Source organism: Podarcis melisellensis (assembly GCF_964234715.1).
Source record: "Podarcis melisellensis genome assembly, chromosome: 5".
Classification (NCBI taxonomy): domain Eukaryota; kingdom Metazoa; phylum Chordata; class Lepidosauria; order Squamata; family Lacertidae; genus Podarcis; species Podarcis melisellensis.
In genome coordinates this window covers 17147006-17165512 of record NC_138537.1, presented here as the reverse complement: position 1 = coordinate 17165512, position 18507 = coordinate 17147006, and the positions used below count along the sequence as shown (strand labels likewise).

The following is an 18507-nucleotide window of genomic DNA, read 5'->3' as shown; positions in this document are numbered from 1 at the left end:
GAAGAGGCAGCCCACCCATGAGGCAGGAGGAAGCCGCCGCCTCAGGCAATGGAACTACAAGAGGTGGCGTCCCACCTGGAACACACACCTCCATCAAGTTTCACTGAGAGGAGGGTGTTCCAGTGCCTAATGTTGCCGCGCATCTTCCCCACCCCTGGATTGGAGAAGATGAGCAGCAAGGCCTTGCAAGATGCCCCCCTCTCATCGAGTTTTGCCGAGAGGTGGGTGTTGCAGCAGGAGGTGGGGGGCGTGACAAGGGGGCCACAGCACAGGGCAAGGGATGGCACATTCCTGTTTCACATCAGATGGTGAAATGGGACGTGTTGCCCTGATTTCCTGACATTAATTTATCATTTGTAATTGGGGACCGATTGAAGATCGCTCTGTACCAGTAGTGGAAGGTGACTTCTGTCACTTGGGGGGGGGGGCGACCAGACAATCCCAGCACCTAAAAAAGAGAGACAGTGACTCTTGGAATTATTCCATTTACAGTACAGAGAAATCATATACACATCTATTCAGAAGAAAGTCCCTATTGAGGACAGTGAGGCTCACTCCCAGGTAGGGATGGAAAGGACTGTCAACTCTGATTCACTGTTTCTCATTTTCCCAGTCTTAAATTCGGTTCTCCACATTTCTGCAGCAATTTGCAATTAAGGAGGGAAAAAATCCTCATGAAAATTCATCAACATTTCAGGGCAAATTGTATGCAGTGTTGACTAATGCAGACATAGTTTTGCAAGCTGTTCTCCCAGATAGAGTGCAATTTTTATGTTGTTTTCATTAATATATACATTTGTTTGCACACTTTTGCCTAATATATGCCCCTTTTTTTGGAAACATTGCAGAACTGCATTGCAAAATTCAGATAAGTCTGAATTTCATAGATTTGCCTTCAAACGCAAACTGAATCAATTTTCTCCCCATCCCTACTCCCAGGTAAGGGCACATAGCACTGCAGCCTTAACGGCAGTGATAATTTTGGTCTTTAGTAGTTCATATTCTCACCACCTACTTGATACTTTCCTGTATAATAATCCTCCATAAGCATCTTTGATCAAAAGCATCCAATTTCCCCCACTTCTAACTCTGCCAAGTTCCAGGTTTCTTAACTACACACCAGATGAGAGATTTTATAATGAGCATTATATACTTGATCTTCTCCAAGAGGCTCAAACGTCATTTTCTCTACCATGTGTCAAGGATTTTGAAGGATCTAAGAAATATTTCCTGTCCCAACAGCAACCACATTAGTAAATTAATTATCTAGAATAGCTGTAGAGGAGACACAAGTGTCGTTATAAAATGGGGAAATAACTATGAGGAAACATACCAATATTCCTGCAATCTGACCATTAATCATGCTCACAGGGTATATATATTTATTTTACCCAGTATAGATTCAGGTTAATAGCTTTCATTTTAGCTCAGATGTGATGTTTCACAGAATAGCCTTTGATTTATGGACGGAAGGAATAAATTGAGGGAGTTTTCAAAGTATCGTGCAGAAGTGCTCTTTTAGCCTCCTCGGGGGCGGGGAGGGAAGAGAATAATCCCAGAATACAACAGGAAAATTGGGGTCCCAATGTAACAATAGGCAAAATCCAGCCAAAGTTAAGGCATCATAGAAGGGTACACACAACCCCGTCTATGCACTGAATAAACATATGGAGATGTGGGGCTGTGTGGGATGCCCCAACTCCCTAAAAACCTTCAAGGAAGGAGAGCCCACAACCTCCCAAGGGAGTCCATTCCATTGCCGAACAGCTCCTACTGTCAGAAAATTCTCCCTGGTGTTTAGTTGGAATCTCCTTTCTGGTAACTTGAAGTCCTCGGTTCAAGTCCTAACCTCCAGAGCAGGAGAAAGAAATCTCACTCCATCTTCTGTGTGACTGCCCTTGAGATTGTCAGGGACTGTGCTGAGGAGGGCTACAATGAGGAGGCATGGTGGCAGCTGCCTCCTCCTCCTGACCCAGAATCTCCCAGGAGCAGGAGGACAGTATAGATTTAGAGCCAGTATGGTGTAGTGGTTAAGAGCGGTAGTCTTGTAATCTGGGGAACCGGGTTCGTGTCTCCGCTCCTCCACATGCAGCTGCTGGGTGACCTTGGGCTAGTCACACTTCTCTGAAGTCTCTCAGCCCCACTCACCTCACAGAGTGTTTGTTGTGGGGAAGGAAGGGAAAGGAGAATGTTAGCCGCTTTGAGACTCCTGAAGGGGAGTGAAAGGCGGGATATCAAATCCAAGCTCCTCCTCCTCTTCTTCTTCTTCTTCTTCTTCTTCTTCTTCTTCTTCTTCTTAGAGCAGTGGTTTGCAGAGGGGCATAGTTCAGAAGAGAAAAGCTGGGAAATATGGGATGAAGAGCAGCTAGGAGAAGAAACACTGGGAAAGAGAGGCTTAACAGATTCACAGTCGTTGGGTAGCATCCCCCTTCCTTCCCTCCCCATGTTCTAGGAGAGCTGAGAAAGTTGCCGAACAGAAAGCACAGCAACTACAAGCTCACATTACCAGACGTAGGGGTGATGTGGACTGAGAGAGACGAGGTGGGGTGTAGCCTTAATTGGAAGCGCCACCATTCTTAGAAGGAGACATTCATTATCTCTCATTGTAATTATTAAAGAATTCTAAGTGGTGAGAATTCTGCTTATCTACTGCCAAGGGGGGAGGAAGCTGATTCCCTGAAGCCCAACAGAGATATTTGAAGATGGGACATGTCCAGCCATGCTCGGGGGTGGCAGGCTAGTTTAGGAAGTGTGGAGCAGATCAGGTTGTATGCACACCTCTGCCCTCCAATGGAGAGGAACGATCAGACTGGCTACCACTGCTGCCCCCTAACTGCTGTCACACACACCAGCATCTGCCACTTGGACTGGTCGCCTTACTCTCTCTAAGACCTCAAGAAGATCCCTGCTGGATCAGACTAAAGTCCTGCATCCTCTTCCCACAGTGGCCAACCAAATAGATACCTGTGGGAAACCAGCAAGCAAGAAACCTGAGCATGAGAGCATTCTGTTTTCACAGTAGCCAACCAGAATCCTATGGGAAGGCTGCAAGCACAAGCTTAGCCCAACAGCACTCACATACTTCTGATTGCCAGCAACTGGTATTCAGAACCATACTGTCTGCAACTGTGGAGATAAAATACAATAAATTTTAATGGGATATCTAGGTTGAACCATATTCACATGTCAGAGGTGGATTTAGGGAGGCGCAACCGGTTCGCCCGCACTGGGCACCAAGCCAAGAGGCCACTGCAGGAGGTGCCACAATGATGACTTAGAACTGGAGGTGAGAGGCTGCGGGGAGAATTTTGGCATCACACACAGGTTGCTGCAGAAATTTGAAAGCCCAAAGTCCACCACTGCATGTGTTACTCGTATGTAGGGCAGACACATGCAGAGTGTAGGGTTGTAAGTAAATAAAGTCCTTTATGTGAGTTCCTCCACATATGCAGGGGCTCCTCACCATCAGTTTTCCCACTCAAGTGGAGCTCCTTCCTGCTCAGGAGCAGGCGCTCAGATGTTGGGGTCTCATTACAGAAACGCAGCACGGACTTGCAGAAATAAGGCATGACATTAGGGCCAGGGCTGAAAGCATCCACTGGATGCTTATGTCCTGCACACAAGTAACACATGCACACAGTGCTTCGATGTGCATAAGAGTTGCTTTTGTTTTTGTTTTCATCTTAGATTGGTTGTAACTCACCATTCATTGTTTCTCTTCCAGGTTGGTCCCATTAACAACAATAATTAAATGCTATTTAAAATGCAGTCAAAACACAATTAAGGAATGTGCAGCAGCAGTGCAATAATAAATTCAGTTCAGCAGAGAACAACAAAGAGGAGAATGACAAAGTAAGGGGTTTTAAAAATGGAGCTCACTCACCATGCAAGATGTCACAACTGGAGAAGACTTTTCTCCCATCACCAGCCATCCAATCAGCAGGCAGGCTGCTCTTCTGCTATCATGAACATGGTCTGGTCAGATACTCCTTCCTATCAATCTGTCTCCTGCCGCAATCCAAGGGGCCTCAGTAACTTTGAAGGTCTATGTACACTGGAAGAAGGAACATTCCTCATCTACTGCTGCAAACTTCTCTTATTGCTTGGGACAATGAGTGCTCTCAGACTGTTACTGTTTTAAGCAGGAAAGAATTGTAGCACATGCCAGAAATTTGGGGTTGTGCAATTAAAGCGTTCTGTTGCCTTAAGCACAGCAAATGTACTTTTTAAAAGAGGTACTTTTTACCGTTAGGAAAGTGATGGGGAGATTCGCTGACAATTTTGGGATGAACAAATGATTCTTGGCAAGGTGCACAAACACCCAGCAAGCAAATCAGGATGTTCACTGATGTCTAACCTGCTCCGTAAACAAATGAGAATGAGTGCTCAATCAAGACTGGACACAGCCCTCCAGACATCCTTTTTACTGTGCATTCATGCTGATTCGTTCTCACGATGATATCGGGGCAGTTACACATGCAATCTCGCTTTCAAAACAGTTTGAGCCTGCAGAAGTTTCAAGGTAGACATACTGCATTCAAGGTAGACATACTGCTTTGCTTTCAGTCTGTGCATGTCCCATAACTTCCGGCTGAAATCCTATAACTTTTCATGCTACAAACGTTCTAGCATGGGGGAGTATGTCCCCACATTTGTTGCACTATAGCACAAGAGTGTATTTTCAGACCTGAATAATGAATTATCTTTGGGAAAGCATTGGGGAACTAATAAAATGGAATGGTGCATGGACAATCCAGTATAAATCAACCACCAATGGGCAATTATTGCATCAATGACACATCACAGACAACATCTGCAAAGAGAATCCAGTCTGGAAAGGTTCACAGTCCTTTCTTCTTCTTCTTCTTCTTCTTCTTCTTCTTCTTCTTCTTCTTCTTCTTCTTCTTCTTCTTCTTCCAATCAAGCCTTATCTGTCATGGATGCCATAGTTGAGATTCCTGCATTGCACAGGAGGGGTGTGTGGATGACTATACGACCATTGGAAGTATGTTCCAAATCTATGATTACATGAGTATATAAATAAAATTCAGACAACTAAGCTTTGTGCAAGCAAATGAGGATGGATTCAGGTCATCCAAAGGAGCCTGATTCCAGGAATCAAAAGACAACGGCTCCAGGGTTCTTGAACACCAGCAGGGGATAAGCAGAAGATTGTCACACACAGGGCAACAAGGAAATCAAACTCAAATGGCTGAAAATGAAAAATGTAGGGGGATTCTGTTTCTTTGGGCTACAATCCCTAATGTGGTGCTCAGATTACAGGTGGGCCAGAGACTTGTTACCAAATCTTTTGGAAAGCTGCTTAGATGCTGCTTTTAGAAGGGAGGGGGGTGGTTTCCTAAAATGGGGGGGGGTATCAGAGGGGTTATGCATTTTGTTTCGGAGCCTCCTACCTTCCCCCACCAATAATGTGTGCACTGCTTAGATCTGTGTTCCTTCACTGCATTGTGCCCTATCAACTAAACTAATTGATCGCCATTGTAAAAAGTAACACACACACACACACACAAATATTTATATTCAACAGATTGCATCCGTACAGAATCAATAATTCTTCCAGGAAAGCTGGAAGATTTAGAAAAACTTACACAAAGAGAATTGCGCCCATAGATTCTAGGAAAAGTAGGACTAATGAAGCAATATTGATATAATAAAGCGCTGTCTGTTTTAAAAGGTATATAGAGTGAAATCACCATAAGCCATCCAGAAATTATAATTCTGTGAACATATTCAGCAGGAGGAAAATTTAGCATGCAAAATATGCTGTGGGAAAGATATTTTGACTTGCAAAGCAGACTCCATCTCTCTTCCAGCATATGAAATGTAAGTTGGTGATGCTTATCTTAAGACAGTTAAGAGAATTTTAATTTGCACTGCAGAATGGAATTGCATATACTAAAGAAGGTTGGCTTTTGAAGTCCCGGCACTTATAAATGTCTGTTAAATTGTCAAAGGTAGCGTGCATCGGCACAGCAACACAGAAAATAATATGCAATCATGACAGTTGTATATTATGCTTTGATGAAGTGAATAGCTAAAAAAAAAAACCAACCCAACACCCACTGTAAACTTTCTTTGGACAACGACCTTGTATTTTCTTATAAAAGAAACGTGGACATCCCATCATATCTTGGTATGTTGAAAGGAAAGGATTTTATTTCTTTTTAAAAAAACATCGAAATAGTCTGAAGAAAAGTACTTTATCACTACTTTAGCTTTGACGGTTCCTGATAACTTGAACAGTACTAATCAGAGCTGGACCAAGATATTCATTCTGGCACTGAGGCGTAAAATTCAAATGATACTGCCCCCGCCCCCCATCTGCCCTCTGCCAAGCATACAAGATGGATAATGGACACACAGGTCGATAGAACTTAAAGAGTGGCTGCACACTCCTTGCCATTTCTCCTACGCGGTCACAGATCCGTCCCGTCCCAGTTGTAAGCCACTGGCTCACCCCACTGCATGCCATACCTTTGTGCTGTCTACATTTTGTGCACACTTCTTACATAAAATATGCACTTTTCCATAAAATGCACTTTTCAGTGCGTCAGTAGGATGCACATTTGCGTATGTGAAAAAGGGAGATTTTTGCAAACACTTTGCCAAATCTGGAGGTGGTTGCAGAAGAGTCACTGCTGGCAAAAAGATGCAGCAGGCTCGAGGTACCTTTTCCGTCTCTCAGGGAATTTACCATATTTTTTGCTCTATAAGACTCACTTTTTCCCTCCTAAAAAGTAAGGGGAAATGTGTGTGCGTCTTATGGAGCGAATGCAGGCTGCGCAGCTATCCCAGAAGCCAGAACAGCAAGAGGGATTGCTGCTTTCACTGCGCAGCGATCCCTCTTGCTGTTCCGGCTTCTGAGATTCAGAATATTTTTTTTCTTGTTACAGATAGGTAGCCGTGTTGGTCTGCCATAGTCAAAACAAAAAAAATTAAAAAAAAAATTAAGAAGTGTGCATGCACACGAAGAAGTGTGCATGCACACGAAAGCTCATACCAAGAACTAACTTAGTTGGTCTTTAAGGTGCTACTGGAAGGAATTTTTTTATTTTTTTTCTTGTTTTCCTCCTCCAAAAACTAGGTGCGTCTTGTGGTCTGGTGCATCTTATAGAGTGAAAAATACGGTAACTTTCACCCATTTAAATGTTTGTCCTTCACTTCTCTGTGAAAATGCACTTGGGGACACTTCTCCAAGTGGGGGGGCAAAATTTCCCCACCCCTTTTGACACCTGAGTGACCCAACTCCCTGACAACGACCCTGCAGGGACGCCTCACTTTTGTGAGTACTTGCAGAATACAGTCCCCTCCATCCACACCAGCAATGTGGGGTGGACATTTTTAATTTTCCTCTGCAGAAAATGCCCCATTTTGTTAGTTTGTTGGCAACAACGAACAAATGCCAATTGCAAAGATGGTATTAGGCACGCTTGGCAGTCTCAACGTTTTAGCGGGGTTTACGAAATAAAACTAAAATGAATGCACTAAATTAGATTGCTCTCCAGGATAGAGCATGGGACATTTTTTTCATCTTGAGGGCAGCATTCCTTCCTGCGCAATCTTTCAGGGGCCATATGACAGGGTGGGAGGGGCCAGAGGCAAAAGGATAGAATGAATGCAATGCATGCAAATTTTACTTTTGTGCAGTAGGCTAGCTTACTCTCTCTCTTCTCCATGCCAGTCCTGACTAGTTCAGAGGCCAAAATCTGCTTTGTGTCCTCACAGCATAATGCGCTTGTTAAATTGTTTGCTCCCTGCCACACTTGCTCCAAGTATCGCAGCCAACGACTGCATTGCGCTTCTTTCAAACAGGTAAAATGCCTAATTACACAGAGACTACAATTCTGTGGCAATCCTTTGTCCACATGCCTCAGTGAATAAAACAATTCTGCAGCTCAGAGGCAAAGGAAGGAGCACTTTGCTAATTAGCGCACTTAATCTCTGCGCACAGATAATGGTTTTCTGCCACGTCCCATCAGGGCAGGAAGTGGGTTTCACGACTCCAAAGTGGCAAACAAATGACATTATGTCAGCTTTCGAACGATAAACACAAAATGGCTGGTGAGGGTTACGGGAACAAACAGGGAGCAAACCGAGCGTGGTCTGGAGTCGTCTAATCTCTGCCCTTGGCAGTTAAATGGCAACATCAAACAACTTGAGAAACTAATTCGTAGCAAGCTTAAGCATGCTGCATAAATTTACTAAAAGTTGGTGTTTGCAGTCGTGGTCTGAGTGCTATTCTTATTGAATGATTTGAGACAGGGGGGAAAATAGGTACCTCTTCACACAAGGCCCTGCAGCATTTGAATCATAGAATTGTAGATCACATTCATCCAGTGCTTTACCAGCTGCACTGGCTCCCGGTGGAGTACAGGATCAGGTTTAAGGTGCTGGTTTTGACCTTTAAAGCCCTATGTGGCCTAGGACCCATGTACCTACGGGACCACCTCTCCTGGTATGCCCCATGGAGGACCTTAAGGTCCACAAATGACAACATTTTGGAGGTCCCAGGTCGCAAGGTGGTTAGAATGGTCGCAACTAGGGCCAGGGCCAGGGCCTTTTCAGTACTGGCCCCGACTTGGTGGAACGCTCTGTCACAAGAGACTAGGGGCCTGCAGGACTTGACATCTTTCCGCAGGGCCTGCAAGACAGAGCTGTTCTGCCTGGCCTTTGGTTTGGACTCAGTCTAACCCTTATGTTTTCCCTCCCCTTATGGTTTTGATCTATGGTCTACTTTTAAAAAGAGGCTGCCTTTTAAATTGCATTTTAACCTGTATTTTAAATTGCCCCCCCATTACGATTTTACTGCAATTTTACTGGTGTTAGCCACCCTGAGTCTGGCTCTGGCCGGGGAGGGCGGGGTATAAATAAAAATTATTATTATTATTATTATTATTATTATTATTAAAATGTAGAGTTGGAAGGGACCACACAGATCCGGTGTTTCCCAAACTTGGGTCTCCTGCTGTTTTTTGGACTACAACTCCTATCATTCCCAGTGGTCAGGGATGATAATTGTAAGGCAGAATTGTCACTAGCCCCTCAGTGGAGGCCGGTTACTGTGGAGGAAGTCTATACATTAATTGGGAATCTGAAGAGCGGAAAGGCTCCAGGGAAAAACTTTATCTCAGCGGAGTTGATTACATCAAACCAGCACTGGTGGGCTCCACTTCTGGCAGCACTTTTTTGTTGTTATTTAGTCGTTTAGTCATGTCCGACCAGAGCACGCCAGGCCCTCCTGTCTTCCACCGGCTCCCGCAGTTTGGTCAAACTCATGCTGGTAGCTTTGAGAACACTGTCCAACCATCTCGTCCTCTGTCATCCCCTTCTCCTTGTGCCCTCCATCTTTCCCAACATCAGGGTCTTTTCCAGGGAGTCTTCTCTTCTCATGAGGTGACCAAAGTATTGGAGTCTCAGCTTCAGGATCTGTCCTTCCAGTGAGCACTCAGGGCTGATTTCCTGAAGAATGGATAGGTTTGATCTTCTTGCAGTCCATGGGACTCTCAAGAGTCTCCTCCAGCACCATAATTCAAAAGCATCCCCTTCATGGATCACTGCCTTGCCGTGGCGAAGGGGCTTGAATAACTCAGAGAAGCTATGAGCTATGCCGTGCAGGGCCACCCAAGATGGACAGGTCATAGTGGAGAGTTTTGACCAAACATGATCCACCTGGAGCAGGAACCGGCAAGCCACTCTAGTATCCCTGCCAAGAAAACTCCATGGACAAAGGCAACAGGCATATAAAAGGCAGCACGTTTTACAGTAGTAAATAACTCGGGCAAAGATTGAGAGTCTCATACTATTCCATCTGAGCTATCCCCGTTGCTCCCAAAAGATGTAGTGATGGCTACGAACCTGGAAGGCTTGAAAGGATTAGGCATGCAGAATAAGGCTATCAGTGGCTACCAGCCACAATGGTTACATTCTACTTCTACAGTAACAGGTAGTGTGCTTCTGAATACCAGTTGCTGAGAATTGCAAGTTGGAAGAGCACTGATGCAAAAGCAGAAAGCTGATCCTGCCCGATCCAGCAGGGCTCTTATTGTTGCACCATTATTGTATTATATGTAGTGGGTGATCTTCAATCACATTTGACTCAGAACGGACCCACTGAATCTAATGAACACACCAAAGTTATGCCCATTAATTTCAGGGGGTTTACTATAAGGAAAACTTAGCTGAATACCACCAAGCAGAAACTACGTTTCCCATGCTTATTTTAACTAATAAATGCATTTTAGGCACACTTTCCTTCTCCACATATATTTTTGCAAACATTCCTCAACAGAAGAAAACATTCAGAAAATCTGGAATCTTGAAAGGATAGGCGTGTTCTGGTTTGTGCATTTTTGGAAAGTCTAAACATGTAGTTCTGAGTAGACTTCGAACTGAATTTCCCTCACGTTTGTATTGACGGTGCGGTGCTTAACAAAAATAAGCAGGAGTTATCAACAACTTTAATTCCCAAAGCAGTCATAATTTTTGTATAAACAGCATTAATGAGTGGGTGGCAAGTGAGACAGCATAGCCAAGGGAAGTAATCTGGGAGAGGTTAATGACTGAATTAACAGGGAACAACTACTATCCATCCCCGTTTCAAAAACTAGTTAAAAGGGGTCTTTGTTCTCTTCTAACGTGTTCATAAAAAGTTGCGTTTTTACTGCAAGAGATGCAAAGAGGGTAAACACTTATCAACAAGAACCGTACAACAGACCTTGTGTTGTGACAGTAATGATTATTTTTTTTAATGATAGCTCTAAACGAAGTCGGGCATCACTGACAGGAAAAAAGCTGACAAAAAGAAAACAGAATTAACTTAGTAGCGAGCTAAGATCATACAGAAACTACCAAGGAAAGTGAGAATTAGTTTGTATTATTATTTACAAAGATTAAAGTGATTCTTGATTCTAGAGTTCTCTCACAGTACTGTTCAGTGCACTTTCTACATTTTTCTTCAAGCGTATGAGACACAGCCAATGAATCAACACATCACCAGTAGAGCACGTTTCCAAGGCAAGATGCCATACAAGTGTAGCCAATTGTGGGGGACCGGGACTTATGGCGATTATACCTGTTGACTAAAGGCCCACACCACTCCTCTAAGCCTGTTGGGACCCTCCATGAAGTATAAACCACAAAGTCTTTTGACACCGCAATTTTATTGCGGCACAAGCTTTTGAGGACTACAGACCACTTCATGCATCTGACCATAGTTCACCAAAAGTGCTGCAATAAATTTGTTGCCCTTTAAAGTTGCCACTAGCCTATTTTGCAGAGGACCCATTCCAGCTCTGGAAGGATAGCAGCAAAAAAGGACATTTGTGGATGAAGCCATGCCAGCTATAAGGCAATCTTGCCTTTGAGGTATTCAAAAAAATGATACCAAATCAATCTGAAGGTACTGTTCTGTGTTGATGTTCTAGGACTGTTTTCAATTTTCATACCATATCCACCATTAAGTTTTGTCTAGGAATAAGGAAGATCTCCTGGGTTTTTCCTTCCAAGAGTACAAGATCCAGAATGTTGAGAGCCTGAACAGCAGCACTCTTGTTAGAAAAGAGAGGACTACTGCAACATTTTGCAGAAGGTCCCCACTTGCTACATAACGGTCAAAGCCACACTAGCCGCCTGATCATACAATACAGCTTGAATTTGCAGCTTTCCCACCAAGGCTGCTATCTCCATAAACCAGAAAACCTTATAGCCACAAACCTTCTCTAGCGAACAGCAACTAAAAAATTGTTACAATGGAACAATACACCATTCCTCCTCTTGCTTGGCCCGGGTGAACCTAATTCATCTTTTGCAAGGGAAAGACATAATTTTGTGTTTTTATTTATACGGATTTGCTGGCCACGTTGGGAGCTTTTCTGGTTGAAGAGCAAGGTACAGATGCATTGAACAAATATAAAAGGAGAAAACAATGGAAGTAGCGAAGTAGGAAGAGCCCAAACGCGTTTCTCTCTGTTTGTTTTTCTGCATCAACATGCATTTTATTTATTTGAGATTTGTCTTCACATCAGCTCCATTAACCTGCCGTGCTGGGGAGATAAGCGCCTCAGCCTGATGATTTTCTATGGATTGAAGCAGAAGGGTACATCAAGTTCGATTCCTCTGTGTGTGTGTCTGTTTCTGTGTGTGTTTTTCACTGCAGTTCTATCACCTGCTGCTTGTCCCTCTGGTCTTCCTCATCGTCTGTATGGCTTTCGTCATAAACTCTAAAAATAAAACATAATTAAAAGGTTCAGCTGTTTCGTTTCCAGAAATCCAAATGCAAGCAAGTTCCCGATACAAAGATAAGATTAAGTACAATGAAGCAAAACAGATATGTAACCAGTGGCTTGCATCCATTTAAGTGATACCCACTGAAATTGCTGGGCTGGGTAGTCATGCCCATTGACTTCCAAAGGTCTACTGTGATTATGACTTGGTTAGATTCAACCTATTATTGCTCTCGAATTGGCATAGAAGATCAGACCACCTACTGTTTCGGAAAGTGGAAATTATTTGTCCTGTTCCGTCCTTTCTTTTAAAGCCTTTGCCAAAAATATCCAGAATCACTGTTCACAACGTCTGTTTGCGAACTACTTCAGCAGCGTTGGACACCATAAACAAAGCTTGATTTCAGCAGATAAGAGTCTGATACATTGCTTCTTTCAGAGACTTGCATAGTCTTCAAAGACTTTCAGAGACTTATAAGACTTATGTTTATTTGGTTTTTTATTTTCAAGAGAATCTATTAAGAGTGCATATTTTGTGACTTTCAGAGATTCATACGTTTTCTGTTTATGTGATTTCATATAGTTAATATTATATAAAGAGTGTATATTGATATTGAATCATTTTATTTGTTCATCGTGTTGCTTTGGATATTACTGACTATTGTTTGCAACACAAGGGTTAAATTATTTGGTTATTTGCCAAATATAAAACAGGAAGTAAAACACAGAGCTAAAAACAAAAGCCACTTGCAAATGTTAGGGTATAGTGCAAAATAGGTGAGAACCTGCCCTCATAGACTCACAGAACTATAGAATTGGAAGGGATCACAATGGTGATCTAATACAACACCCTGAAATGCAGGGATCTTTTGCACAATGTGGGGCTAGAACCCACAATCTAGAGATTAAGAGCCTTGTGCTCTACCAAATGAGCTATATTCAGGATCTTTTGACTTACAACCAATCCAGGGAGTGGCAATGGTTGTCAGCCTCCTCCACAGCCGCCATGTTTATAGTGACTGCGGAACTGAACATGCAGGATGTTGGAAACAAAATCAAAATTAGCTGGCTCTGTCTATTGTTGGTGCATATCTCTGTTGGGTACACTTGATACGCAAAGCTCAACATACCACACAATCAAAAAAAATTTTTCCTGTTTTTCTAAAGAAAGTAATCTCTGCTGCCTGCGCCCCCGCCACCCGACCACTAAAAGAACCATGTTGCATGTTACATGTGAAGCTTGGAGGCAATCATACTGTTCTTATATGTCTGGGGCAAGAAAAAGCCCCATAGTGGGAGATAGCAGGCTTTGAAAAAGCAGGATGAGAAAGTGTCCTGAACAGGGTTCTCATTAGAAGGCTGTATTTTGTTAAAAAAGAACAAAAGCTGGGGAAAGTTAATGCTTTCAAATCTTGCATAATTAATCACTTCTCAGTGAAGGGGAGATGAGCTGATAATTGAGAAACAAGCCATATTAGCAGATAATTAGGAAAAATAAATTAACCTAGATGAGAGGGTGCAGGACTCTTCTGGCAAACCATGCAGACCTCTAGCGTTTGTAAGCAGAATTCTGATTTGATTTTGTCACATGAGTCGTATAAAGGAAAGTTCGTTGTTACACAGAATGTGAAATGCTGGATTTTGGAGTTTGGTTTTTACATTTCGTTTATCCTCTTGTAAAAGTTAATGGCAAGATTAACTCACCTTATAGCATCACCTTTACTGTAGTCTTTTATTTCATGGCTATTAAGGAAATCGGGAAGATTCTGACATGCCTCCTTTGAATGTCTACTGAAGTCTCCAGAGCTTAAGTCACTGAATTTTTCCCAAGGATCTGAAATTTTGTAAGTATTTTCTTTTAGTAACAAGCAACAGAAATACTAAGGTGCCTGAAATTCTCACAGAGCATGAGAAAGAACAGTCAGAGCCATCAAAATGTGACATATTGTGTATATAGTTCATAATACATAGCACCTGCCTCTGTTATGATACCCTCATGAGAGCATCCCACTCTGCCGATTCAGCGCTTTAGTGCTAAACTGGAAATGCTAGCAAAGGCATCGCTCCAACTGATCCTGCAATTCTCCGTCTGCACTCTGCAGCACAGATTATCAGGGGTAGGCACAGCTGCTGTGCATCTTGTGGAAACTGCATGGGGACTGAGTGTTAGAATTCCTGCTCCATGATTGCAATCATGGGATTTTTGTCTATCACAAGACGGTGTATGTTCTGACTCCACAGAGTGGTGTGTTACTGTGTTTCATGAAGTGGGACTATTGTCCTTTGTTCTTTTTCTCTTTGCTGTCTGATGCTAGAGAGAGAGGGAGCCATGTTGCAGTGCTCCGTGTGTGTTTATATGTAAATAAAGCAGATTAGCCAAAATGCTGAGTTGCTGAGGTCTGTTATCCAACTGCAAAGACTCTGCGGATCCCTAAGTGTGCCGATGTCTGTTGGCATCGGTCGCTGTGATGTTCGGGCTGAAGAAAGCTTTTGAAGCTCCCGAACGATCAACCAGGAGGGAGAGAACATGCCAGGTGGGCATGTGTCTCTGCCAGGGTCCTACTCGAGTGTAGGACGAGCTCCTAACACTGAGTGCATCTGAGAGTCACCCAAAATCTGAGGCAGGATGGTCATGTTTTGATTCCATTTAGACGCTCAACAAGTTGTGGGCCAATGAGTTGCTCAGAACAATCCCGTCTGTGGGATTTAAATTTCGCTAGAGACTAGAATCCCTCCAATATGCTATGCCAGAGAAGGGGAACCTCAGGCCTGGGAATCAAATGTTGCCCCTGGACCTTTCTAACTGGCCCGTGGGACTCTCCACAGGCCACACAACCTTCTGAGCCACACAACCTTCTGAGCCACACCCTCAGCAACCCTATTCTACACTCTCCTCGAGCGCTCCTGCCAGGCTAGAAGGCATCCTTGATTATGTTGGTTGCTTGGCTGGCTGGAGCATAGAGGGCAAAAACTGAGCCAAAACTATCAAAATTAATTTCAATAGGGACAACTGTAAGGTTCAACATTTATTCAAGAAGAACCAGCTGCACAAATATAAGACAGGAGACACCTGGCTCTTGGGGTCTTAGTAGACCACAAGCTTAACATGAGTCAACAGCGTGATACAGCCTAAAAAATGCTAATGCTATTCTAGGCTGCATCAACAGAAGTACAGTGTCCACATCAGGGGTAATAATAGTACTGCTCTCTTCTGCCTTGATCCAAAATGATCAAGGGTCTGGAAACCAAACCTTATGAAGAACAGTTGAGGGAGTTGGGTATGTTTAGTTTGTGCCTACCCGACTTCACCCAATGTTTGCCTAGGGATCAGGGAATCAGAGAAGTGTTGTTGCTTATGTCCCAATATTGTGGACTTCCTTCTTTATAATCCAGAGAATATGGGAAAATGAAAAACATCCAGCTGAGCATAAACGCAGACTATACAGATAATCAAGCTACCAAAAATACATCTTTCAGAATGGGAGTTTAATGATATTGCATAATTACCCGCATTACTTTGCCATTCGTCTTCTAAATCTGCTAAGGCTTGTTGATCAGTACTGTATTCCAAGAAAGGATCATCATGTTCGGTGACATCAATGCCTTCAATTTCTGAAATTTCAGAAGCTGCTCGGGATAAAGGCCAGGTAGCTGAGCTTTCGGATCCTGTCTGAAGAACTGAAGAAGGGCGAAGTGTGGGTGTGATGGCTCTGCAAAAAGGAATATTTGCAGAAAGGGGCCTTGCAGAAGCATTTCCTGAAAATGTGAGAATGATTTGCTGTTAAAGACCTACTACAAAAATTTCCTTTTCTAAAAATATGCATAGAAAGTCCTTCCCTATTCCAGAAAACATTAAGCATGGGTCCAAAGGGTGTTTACAAACACACTAAGCAGCACTGCATCCCCAAACCTAGAAACCACCTCAATCTGGACAGGAATCAGGCTGAAGTAATGTTGAAGGCCCAATTATATCCAACTTTTTTTAACATGAAACCCCAAAAAATGAAAGCATGAAAACTCATCATGCTTGCACATACAGTCATGAAGTAACAGGGGGAGGAAGAAAATTAAAAGTATGTTGTTCTGTGATATGTTAAAATAGGAGTTTTCAATCAAAGTAGTATTGTTTTTTGCGTATCTGCAGACTTTGTGGTTCCCCACCCCCCATCCTCGCATGTGTAGATGGTACTGTTTTTGACCCACTAATACCAAATTCATGCTCCACACTTGGGGAAGGAGTTTACTATTAGTAAATATGACATTATCAATACTTGAACTCTTGCAACCCATATTTGATTTTTCGTAATTGAAAAATATATCAAAATCCCCTTTCTTTGTCCAAGAAAAGCTAGATACTTAACTCAGGAGTTATATATTCAAGCACTTAAGCCTCCCCCACCCCCAATTCATCATTATAGTTACACACACACACACACAAACAGAGCTCTCCTCCTACTCCCTTCAGTTCTTGTTCTGTGAGCTGGAAGGTGAATTTCTGAAGTAAGGAGCCCCTAGTCCTCATGGAGGCGCTCTGCACATTCTGGAACCCGGGAAAATCAGGAATAGCAACAGTGGATGTACTTCGTCCTGGTTTCACAGTGCAAGCATGCGTTTTAAGTAGGGCTCTTACCGATGGACAACTTCGACCAATAAGCTCTTGGACCTGGGCTTTGCCTTCCCAGTCTACTTGATGGTCTGCCAAGCTCTCTTTCCAAGACATCTTGCACTACAGACTCATCAGCACATTCACTTAAGCTGAACTGCCTCATCCACTGCTGAGACCCTGGAGTTGAAAAAGGTAGATGTTTAATTCCCATAATCAGAATTTTCTTCTTAAAGCATTATTTGGTTGGACAGATTACACCTGCTTTTAAACGCATCCACCAGCGGCGGAGGAACCCTCTCAGGCACCTGGGGTGGGACGAACCGCCCGGTGGCGCATGTGCGGCATCCCATACAGTCGCCATGCAAGAGGCAACCCGTACAGACGCCCGTACGGACGGTGCGAGAGAGCTGCAGCCCGTACGGACACTGCGCGAGCTGTGCCCATACTGATTGTGCATGCCTTTGGTTGCTCAACAGCTGGGGGGAGGCAGGGGCCATCTTGTCAACCCCCCCCCCCCAGAGTGGCACCGGGGGCGGCCCGCCCCCTCCGCCCCCCACTTCATACGCCCCTGGCATCCACACAGATTTACATGCACTGGGTCCTCACTCCATTCCCAGGACTTGCAGGTCATACTTTACAGGAGTTCTGCCTCTTCCTTCCCTGGCCCCGTGCCTTTAACAATAAACTGGCACACAGAAATGAAACAGATGAAGTTTCCCCAACTATTTGCTTCCATGCACAGCTAAGGCTTCACCTTCTACAATTCTGTGTGCCAAGCTGCTCTTTGAGGTCTAATTCCAGTAAATGGGACTTACACAGCACAAAGACAACAGATGGAATGAGGGGTGGGGAAGAGGGGAAAAAATGCAAGCTTCGAATGGTTTAATCGCCACCATCAGTCCACTAGATTGTTAGCTGATTACCCTATTTTTTGCTCTATAAAATGCACCGGACCACAAGACGCACCTAGTTTTTGGAGGAGGAAAACAAGAAAAAAAAATTCTGAATTTCAGAAGCCAGAACAGCAAGAGGGATCGCTGCACAGTGGAAGCAGCAATCCCTCTTGCTGTTCTGGCTTCTGGGATAGCTGCACAGCCTGCATTCGCTCCATAAGACGCACACACATTTCCCCTTACTTTTTAGGAAGAAAAAAGTGAGTCTTATAGATAAAAAAATACGGTAATTGATGGCACCAGCGTCAATGAACAAGGGTGACTTTCATTCCACAAACTGTTAATTTTTAGAGGCTCTCCTGTTTTAAGTAATAAAGAATGAGGAGGGGGCCTTTACTGCTGCATATGGTCTTATAGTTTATTAAATTATCTGTTTCTTAAACATGTCAACAAGCACCTATACTGAGATTTTGCAAATATTCACATTTAATTATTTGTTAATTAAGATTAGTCTGTTAAAAGGCAGGTGATCAGAGAACTTAAAAACATTTGATTGGATGAAGGTCTTTCAGATATTTTATTTGCTTAATAAAATTTATATGTTACCTGGTTGTAAAAAATAAAAATCACTAAGCAGTTTTCAAAAATATAAGATGAAACACTGAAATGATCAATACAAAAAGTTAAAATTAGGTATTTAAAAATATTTGAAAGATGATTAGAATAAACAGTAGCTAAAAAGAAATAAAACACATATAATTTCTCC

The 18507-nt window shown here is 43.2% G+C and overlaps 1 protein-coding gene across 1 annotated transcript in view; it reads right to left on the bottom strand.

The window, feature by feature from the left end:
- Positions 1–11978: 11978 nt before the first annotated feature.
- ZBBX (zinc finger B-box domain containing) overlaps positions 11979–18507 on the bottom strand; it is a 42424-nt gene continuing 35895 nt past the window's right edge. The window contains exons 17-20 of the mRNA XM_081910922.1: positions 16873–17025; positions 15750–15998; positions 13947–14076; positions 11979–12239 (exon numbers count right to left, since the gene is read on the bottom strand). Of these exons, the coding sequence (XP_081767048.1) occupies positions 12167–12239; positions 13947–14076; positions 15750–15998; positions 16873–17025 (605 nt within the window). The 3' untranslated portion in view covers positions 11979–12166. The remainder of the gene's footprint in view (positions 12240–13946; positions 14077–15749; positions 15999–16872; positions 17026–18507) is intronic.